Source organism: Centruroides sculpturatus, unplaced genomic scaffold, assembly GCF_000671375.1.
Source record: "Centruroides sculpturatus isolate CEXI.00-Female unplaced genomic scaffold, Cexi_2.0 scaffold1712, whole genome shotgun sequence".
In the NCBI taxonomy this organism is placed as follows: Eukaryota; Metazoa; Arthropoda; class Arachnida; order Scorpiones; family Buthidae; genus Centruroides; species Centruroides sculpturatus.
In genome coordinates, this window is record NW_019385964.1 from 50,106 (window position 1) to 59,661 (window position 9,556).

Genomic DNA, 9,556 nt, shown 5'->3' on the forward strand with positions numbered 1-9,556 from the left:
TTAGTAATAAGTATCACCTTCATTCTTTAAAGTAGAAAATATCGTGCAGAAAATCTCTCCGACAATAACTAGATAACATTCTTAATAAAATTCTGTAGATCATTTCATTTAAAGAATATAAAAGTAATTATTATAATAAAGTTTTAAATTTCAAAGTTAAAAATAATTAACTCATTTTTCGTTAATAATCGTTTGTGTAATTGCAAACGCGTTTAATTAACAAAAGTAATAAGTCGTTAAATTTATTAATCTACGATTAAATTTGAGAATTGTTTCGAAAAATTTTAAGTAATATAATAATTAAATACTTTTTAACACGTTCTTTGACACTTAAATTGTTGAAAGCTTTATTAAACTTACTCTAGACTAATCTATAGAAACTGTTATTTTACCAAATAATTGATATAAAAACAAATATCAAACAAATAGAATTAATTTTGAGATCATATATTTTCATAATATCGAATGATCAAATCGGTATGATTGTATAATTTATAACAAATGATTGTATGGAATTTATAACAAATATTATGTTTATTATAATCTCTATTTATAAATCTGAATTCATATTATTAACATCTCTCCTCTCATATATTATTTTAATACACGTATCTTTGATATAAACAATTTAAAAGTATAGAGAAAACAATAATTCATAACACATCGACTACAGTCAAACGTAGATTTAGCGGGTATTGTTTGCTTCCGAAATCGGCGACTAAATCGAGAGTGACACTAAACTGTCGATTTAGTGTCACTCTCGATAAAGATTATGTATAAACACGAGTTTTAAATAGAAGGTTTGAGTAATTAGTAATTGACAAACATGAAGTTCTCCATTTAATACACGTGTGCATGTGTAAATTATACTTATTATCTTCATTGACAACGGAAAATCATTTACACAAAATTTAAATAAAAGTAGTGTATTCTATAAAAATAATTTTGTACAAATAATATAAAGAATATAAGCTATTTTTATAAAAATATTTGATGGTTTATTGTAAATATACTGCTAAACACTTATTGCATTTATAAGTTATTATTTGAGCATTACTTACACTATGTTTTGAAGTTATAGAATATTAATAATCTAGAAATTAATTAGCAAGTAAAATAAAATAATAGAATATTCTGTACTTTTTAGACTCATACGATAGTTGTTATATCGCGTCCAATGTTAAATTTATTTTATACTTTATGGAAAGGAAATTTATATATCAGTATGAACATAGTATACAATAGCGTGCTAATGATTTAACATAATTTTAAAAATAGACTTTTATAGCTTTTATAAGTGTCAAAGAGAAAAAGTATTTATTATCTATAAAATACTATTTTATTCTCTCTAATTTGTAACCTGACTTTTGGGATACTTAAAAAGTTAATTTTTATCTTTTCCTAGAAGAATAGGCCCATATACGCAACAGGTAAATATCAGTTAAAATACAGGTAAAATTGATATAAATTGTTTATCAAAGTTTCGTAATCAATAGATAATTTTTGAAAGATACGTGCTATAATCTTTCCTTTAAAAGGTTGATCCAGATTGACATTATTTTAAACGAACAATGAAATTAGTTGAAGTGCGTGAAATGGCAAAAATGTCAATCTTGTTCTTAATTAGTTGTTTTGCTCTTACTTTAGCTGCTGAAAATTTAAATAAAAATAATGAAGACTTTACTACTTTAAAAGATTTTAGTAGAAAAAGTGAATTTACAGAGCAACCAGTGAATATTATAAACACAAACAGCGTCGAAACAAAATTAGTGAGGGAAATTTCACAAGTACCTAAAGATGTAACTGAATCAGAAGGTATTTATACTACACAATCGAAAAAAGAAATTCAACCAACAAAATTAGAAAAAAAATTGATAAGGTTACTAGAAGAAGAGGTTCAAACAACAGGACCGGAAGAGGAGAAGGAAGAAGAGGAGGTTCAAACAACAGGACCGGAAGAGGAGAAGGAAGAAGAGGAGGTTCAAACAACAGGACCGGAAGGGGAGGAAGAAGAGGAGGTTCAANCTACTGCCCCCCTGAAAGCCTCCAGCGCCCACAAGGGGGCGTTATCAGCCACTTTGAGAAACGCTGAGCTAGATTGATAATAATTTCAGTTGAATAATACCTCTTATAATGTTATAGTACTTAGTAGCCCTTTTTAAAAACAATAATTTATGTTGAAAAGCTCTTTTTATACTGTTTAATAATACTAAGAGAATACTTCAAATTCTAAAATAAATAAGCCTTTATATTTGAAAATACCTTCAGGGTATTTGTACAGCTAAATTAGAATACTTGTGTGAGATCCGGAATTTATTAACAAAAATTGTAATTAGTTCACTTTCAGAATTAGAAGAAAAAAAATTGATCTTAGCCGGGAATGTGTAAACCTTCCTGTCATAACTATCAACATGTATTGTTCTCTACATAACTGCAGCTCGTCTTGCACAAAAGTTTATAGTTAGCATCCAAAATTCGTCACTTGTTTAGGTCCCTGGACCACCTATAACCTATAGCTCATAGACTATTCGATCACGTGATGGAAATTCCTCACAAAAAGCTATAAAAGACAGTTCTTACCCCCTCTCGGGGTTGTAACCGACGACATCCCTTAACGAAAGCCGGACCGACGACATCGCGCCGATTCTCCGAATTCGCCGAAGTTCCGATCCACGAACACCTATATCCTATCATCGCCAGAGTCGCGAACTTTTTATAATTGTGCTCAGTTGGATAAAAGACATCTTTTATTGAACCATTAAGTGCCTACATGGACTTACTCGCCTAGGAACCATACAAAGAGGTATGAAAAAGTGTATAAACTCTCTCTCGAGCTGATAGGCGGTTTAGAAAGAAATTTGTGTAGTTTTTTGTCGATTTTGTTTATTTCAATAAATCCTTATTTTTAATTGTTAAAATGGTAGACTCCTTTACTCGTATACGCCCTTCACCTTATCGTCGACCCTAAGAAACTTTACCTCCACTCGCCTGACTTGTCATCCTGACTAGTCACGCAAACCGAGAGACTTACGGCCTCCCCGGCGGTTCACATATTGGTGTCACGAAAGTGGGGTTTTGAATCTAAAAATCCCTAGAATCTCGCACTTGTAATAAAAAAGCGCCTTTTAATGTAGTGTATGCAGATGATTGGGTAGTAAACTTGTTGTTATATCTCTATCAATTCCAAAAATGAATCTACAAATTAATGTAAATTACTGTTACAATGTTATAATATTTTATTTTTTTTAATAACATGTTTATGGCATACGAAATGAGAGTGGTGGAAAATGTAGATTATACGACGTCAATAATAGATTTACACTATACTTTTAAACATTTAAGTGTATCTCGCGAAAATGTGATTTTAGGAACAATATGTTATTCACAAAAAATTCTGGCTTCTACCTAAGCAAGAGAAATTTTTAACTGTAGCACAGCGTTTCTCAAAGTGGGCGATAACGCCCCCTTGTGGGCGCTGGAGGCTTTCAGGGGGGCAGTAGAAGGCTCAAAGAGAATTGGGGGCGTTAAGGAAATATAGAGGGGCGACGGCAGACAAATTCTATATATAAAAATTCGACGGAATATATATAAAATGTTGACATTTTATATATTTTTTATTTTTTATTGAAGGTCACAACTTGAATATTTCTAACACATTGACTTTTATTTTAGCTCAGCGTTTCTCAAAGTAAGCAATAACGCNAAGGGCGTATACGAGTAAAGGAGTCTACCATTTTAACAATTAAAAATAAGGATTTATTGAAATAAACAAAATCGACAAAAAACTACACAAATTTCTTTTTAAACTGCCTATCAGCTCGAGAGAGAGTTTATACACTTTTTCATACCTCTTTGTATGGTTCCTAGGCGAGTAAGTCCATGTAGGCACTTAATTGTTCAATAAAAGATGTCTTTTATCCAGCTGAGCACAATTATAAAAAGTTCGCGACTCTGGCGATGATAGGATATAGTTGTTCGTGGATCGGAACTTCGGCGGATTCGGAGAATCGGCGCGATGTCGTCGGTCCGGCTTTCGTTAAGGGACTCCCCCGAGAGGGGGTAAGAACTGTCTTTTATAGCTTTTTGTGAGGAATTTCCATCACGTGATCGAATAGTCTATGAGCTAAAGGTTATAGGTGGTCCAGGGACCTAAACAAGTGACGAATTTTGGATGCTAACTATAAACTTTTGTGCAAGACGAGCTGCAGTTATGTAGAGAACAATACATGTTGATAGTTATGACAGGAAGGTTTACACATTCCCGGCTAAGATCAATTTTTTTCTTCTAATTCTGAAAGTGAACTAATTACAATTTTTGTTAATAAATTCCGGATCTCACACAAGTATTCTAATTTAGCTGTACAAATACCCTGAAGGTATTTTCAAATATAAAGGCTTATTTATTTTAGAATTTGAAGTATTCTCTTAGTATTATTAAACAGTATAAAAAGAGCTTTTCAACATAAATTATTGTTTTTAAAAAGGGCTACTAAGTACTATAACATTATAAGAGGTATTATTCAACTGAAATTATTATCAATCTAGCTCAGCGTTTCTCAAAGTGGCTGATAACGCCCCCTTGTGGGCGCTGGAGGCTTTCAGGGGGGCAGTAGAAGGCTCAAAGTGAATTGGGGGCGTTAAGGAAATATAGAGGGGCGACGGCAGACAAATTCTATATATAAAAATTCGACAGAATATATATAAAATGTTGACATTTTATATATTTTTTATTTTTTATTGAAGGTCACAACTTGAATATTTCTAACACATTGACTTTTATTTTAGCTCAGCGTTTCTCAAAGTNAAAAAGTGAATTTACAGAGCAACCAGTGAATATTATAAACACAAACAGCGTCGAAACAAAATTAGTGAGGGAAATTTCACAAGTACCTAAAGATGTAACTGAATCAGAAGGTATTTATACTACACAATCGAAAAAAGAAATTCAACCAACAAAATTAGAAAAAAAATTGATAAGGTTACTAGAAGAAGAGGTTCAAACAACAGGACCGGAAGAGGAGAAGGAAGAAGAGGAGGTTCAAACAACAGGACCGGAAGAGGAGAAGGAAGAAGAGGAGGTTCAAACAACAGGACCGGAAGGGGAGGAAGAAGAGGAGGTTCAAACAAGAGGACCGGAAGAAGAGGTTCAAACAACAGGACCGGAAGAGGAAGAAGAAGAAGAGGAGGTTCAAACAACGGGACCGGAAGAGGAGAAGGAAGAAGACGAGGTTCAAACAACAGGGCCTGAAGAGGAAGAGGAGGTCCAAACAACAGGACCGGAAAAGGAGGAGGAAGAAGATGAGGTTGATACAACAGGGCCAGGAGAAGAGACGATCCAAACAACGATGCCTGAAGAGGAAGAGGAGGGCCAAACAACAGGGCCAGAAGTGATCAGCACTAACGAACCAAGTAAGTAATTATTATTTTCATAATCGAATAAATAAAAATAATGAATTCGTTTTAAAAAACGTAAAATTTTATCAATTACAGTTAAATTATTATGGAAAAATCTGCCTTCAGAAAGATATAGAATACAATTTTAATTAAGAATATTTCAATAAAAATATAAATATTTGAAAAGAGTATTTCATTAATATTTCAAATTGGATAAGCAATCAAAGATAAACATATTTGTGAAAGTATTGACTAATATATTTATTATCAATGCACAGATTTATTTATGACAATTGTTATCGGATATTAAATATTGCTACGTAGCAACAATTCTTCAAAATATATTTTATATTACGCAATTTATAAATGTTAGAAAATCGATCATTTGATTATTTTAAAATTATTTTATACATGTTTATAGATTATATACAGTATAGTGGCGCATTATTACTTTTTTGGGGCCCGAACAAATTTGAATTAGAGGCTCCATGTACAGTGTTGACATCATACATTTTTTTTTCAGGAAATTTTTGGGGGAATTCCCTAGTTTCCTCTTTCGTTTTTTGGATGCGACATTTGGACCCTTTAGAGACCGCATTCAAATTAATTAATCAATTAATTAATTAAGTTCGGCGCTACGCCACGCCAGCAATCTGAAGATCCCAGATATGGCGCCAAATTTAAATCTCGACATTCCTACAATAGTAATAAGTTTATAAAAGATTGGTTTGGGGTCCCCTGTTGGTGGAGGCCCAGGAAATTGCCCTTTTTGTCCACAGATAACGAGTCACTGTATATATATATATATTTAACGTTATTTTCAATTTTTTAGACGATGCTTGCAATCCTAATCCCTGTCAGAATGGAGGTATTTGTAAGATAAATAAACATGACAGATTCGAATGTAAATGCCCTAAAGGAACAAAAGGGAAACGATGCGAGAGAGTTGATTGGTGTAAAGTTCTGAGAGATGACGGAACTACAGGTAAATCGTATTGTAACAGAGGAGAAGCCAAATGCGTGCCACAAAGAGACGGAAATTTCAGTTGTAAATGCTACAATAGACAGAAAGAATTTAATTATGAAATTGGGAAATGTAAAAGTAAGTCATATACGGTGTTATTTTTGTTTTAATATTTTCAATAGTTATATATTAAAATCATTTTTAGGCAGAGATATGTGTTCACCGAATCCCTGTCAGCACGGAGGGATCTGTAGCACAAGTGGTAATCAAGCTCATTGCGAATGCCCAGAAGGAGCGTACGGAAGATATTGTGAAAGAGTCAATTGGTGTTTTATTAAAATGGATAACGGAAAATCAGGAGCAGATTATTGTGATCAGGGAGAAGCTAAATGTGTTGAAAATCGCAGAATGCAAAATTTTACTTGCGTATGTTACAATAAAAGGAAAACATTCAATGAAGAATTGCACGAATGTATAGGTAAGATAAAACGTACATTATACAGTGAAAACCTGTCCAAAACGGAACCTGCCTAAATGGAAAAAAAAATATTCGGAACGGAGCGATTTTCTATGTTAAAAAAGAACCTGTTTAAAACGAAAACATATTAAACCAAAAACAATATTTGCTCAATTCCGGATTACACAGGTTTTACTGTATATTTTTAGATCTACGCAAATTATTTTAGAAATGTATAAACTTATATTGGAATAACTTTCAGATGAAAGTTATGAAACGGAAGTTAAAGCTGAAGGTATGAATAAAAAACTAAATTCTCAAAATATAATTATCTGAAATCTAATCTAGGAAATTATATCTTGCGTATTTCTAATAGCACTAACGGAGTGCGAACAAGATACAACAGGCTACGATGAATGCCGAGATAAAGAAGCCCTTTGTTTTAAAGATCCATACTCATATCTAGGATATATTTGTGTGTGTAAAGATGGCACTGAATTAGAAGAAGGAACTTGTAAAACCAACGAAAATCCTAGTAATTTATTCTTATAATAGTTCTGAAATTAACAGAATTTTATAATTGATTATAATTTACTTTTTAATATATTTAAATATAATGTTATTAAACAGCAGAAGTATGTTCAAAAGACAGTGTAGGATATAAACATTGCCAAAAAGTTTCCGCAGAGTGTTTTGTAAATCCTAAAGAAAGTCGTGGTTATTCGTGTCTTTGTCCAAATGGAGTAGAATATGATGAGATAAACGGCTGTGAAGGTGAGCTATAATGATTCTAGACTTAGTAATACACAAGTTTTTTTAAATTTAACGGCATGTTTAAATTCATATAAGGTTTTAGTCTCGAAATTCACTATAATTTGGCAAACGTCTCCCAAAATATAGTGAATTTCATGTAATAAATATAAATGAGTTATTTTTCAGCAACTATCATCAATTCATATTTTTAATTTTTTTATTTTGAATATTACTTTTATAAATCAAATTTTATGCGCTATTGATATTTCGATTTACTTACATGTAGTGATTGAAATATCATAGGTTTTAATTCAAAATACTTATCATGAAACATTTCCTTATCATAAACACAAAAGCGTAAATTGCTGAAAAATACATTTTATAGAACATATAATTTTATTACAATGTTTTTTTAACATAACAGTAATTGTTTTCAGTTTCTATTGCGTACGCCAGTGTATTAAAATGTTCCGATGGAAACTGCGAAAATGATGCTAATAATGGAGGTAATAATACTTTAATTTTTAATATAATAATAATAATAAAATTTAAAACGATTTTTAATAAAATTAATGCTGTTTATTTTAATATTTTATTATTTCAATTACAGTTAAATTATTATGGAAAAATCTGCCTTCAGAAAGATATAGAATACAATTTTAATTAAGAATATTTCAATAAAAATATAAATATTTGAAAAGAGTATTTCATTAATATTTCAAATTGGATAAGCAATCAAAGATAAACATATTTGTGAAAGTATTGACTAATATATTTATTATCAATGCACAGATTTATTTATGACAATTGTTATCGGATATTAAATATTGCTACGTAGCAACAATTCTTCAAAATATATTTTATATTACGCAATTTATAAATGTTAGAAAATCGATCATTTGATTATTTTAAAATTATTTTATACATGTTTATAGATTATATACAGTATAGTGGCGCATTATTACTTTTTTGGGGCCCGAACAAATTTGAATTAGAGGCTCCATGTACAGTGTTGACATCATACATTTTTTTTTCAGGAAATTTTTGGGGGAATTCCCTAGTTTCCTCTTTCGTTTTTTGGATGCGACATTTGGACCCTTTAGAGACCGCATTCAAATTAATTAATCAATTAATTAATTAAGTTCGGCGCTACGCCACGCCANCTTTAACAATGGAATATTTTTAATTAATAAATTTAAAAATGCAGTTAAGTTTCGATTTAATGCCTTCATCTGTTTGACTCTGAAACTGGCATTAAATCGAGAGTGGCGCTAAATTGAAGAACTTCAAAAGAATAATTATGTATAGTGTAAGTGTGAGTTCGAGTGTTTGAAAGGCGTGATAACAAGGTTGATTGCAATGTAAATTGTATAGTGTATTTAGTTTCATAGATACTGAAAAGTTCTGTACTCATCCATTTATAAGAATTGATTGACACTTTATAATATGATAAAATTAAAACATGTGATAATTATATGAAAATGTCTAAAATATTATTTGGATTCCAATGCCTTAATAACTATTTAAAGACTTACAAATTCTTGCAAGCACCCGTTTGTCTGTCTGTTTTTCTATAATCTCGATAGATGATCTTCTTAGATAGATGAAAGTCGAGACCAGATATAAAAAGCTTGGTGACAGAAGGCCTCGATTAACTATTGTATGTATATAGTTCGTATGAACTGAAATGACATGACTTTTCAGTTTCGACCGGAAGTCATGTTATTTCAATTTAAACTTTTCTTCTGAACGAAGTTAGGTTGATGACCGGCACGACTCCATTGTTAACAGGAAAACTATGATGTACTGTACAGGAGCAGAACACTACTAAAATTGAGAACATTGTGACGAAAAATTGCAGCATGGCATTGTAATAATGCCACAATAAATAACTGCTCGTTTCTGCTTTAAAATTCGATTTTCCTTTTACATAAGTATTTTACATCTTTTGATAATGTGATTTCTTAAAAAGAAAGCAGATGTGTTAA

General features: G+C 31.2%; 1 protein-coding gene across 1 annotated transcript; it reads left to right on the forward strand.

The window, feature by feature from the left end:
- Window positions 1-1,531: 1,531 nt before the first annotated feature.
- LOC111612839 (neurogenic locus Notch protein-like) lies at window positions 1,532-8,231 on the forward strand. The gene is made up of 9 exons (XM_023354105.1): window positions 1,532-2,001; window positions 4,990-5,409; window positions 6,227-6,496; window positions 6,564-6,836; window positions 7,078-7,110; window positions 7,192-7,350; window positions 7,446-7,589; window positions 8,006-8,074; window positions 8,179-8,231. The coding sequence occupies exons 1-9, from the start codon at window positions 1,572-1,574 to the stop codon at window positions 8,229-8,231; spliced, it is 1,851 nt and encodes a 616-aa protein (XP_023209873.1). The 5' UTR covers window positions 1,532-1,571.
- Window positions 8,232-9,556: the final 1,325 nt, after the last annotated feature.

Coding starts and splice junctions, on each gene's coding strand:
- LOC111612839 (XM_023354105.1), top strand. CDS start 1,572: ATGAAATTAGTTGAAGTGCGTGAAATGGCAAAAATGTCAATCTTGTTC. Junction 2,002..4,989: donor TCAAACAACAGGACCGGAAG/GGGAGGAAGAAG, acceptor GGTTACTAGAAG/AAGAGGTTCAAACAACAGGA. Junction 7,111..7,191: donor AACGGAAGTTAAAGCTGAAG/GTATGAATAAAA, acceptor TATTTCTAATAG/CACTAACGGAGTGCGAACAA.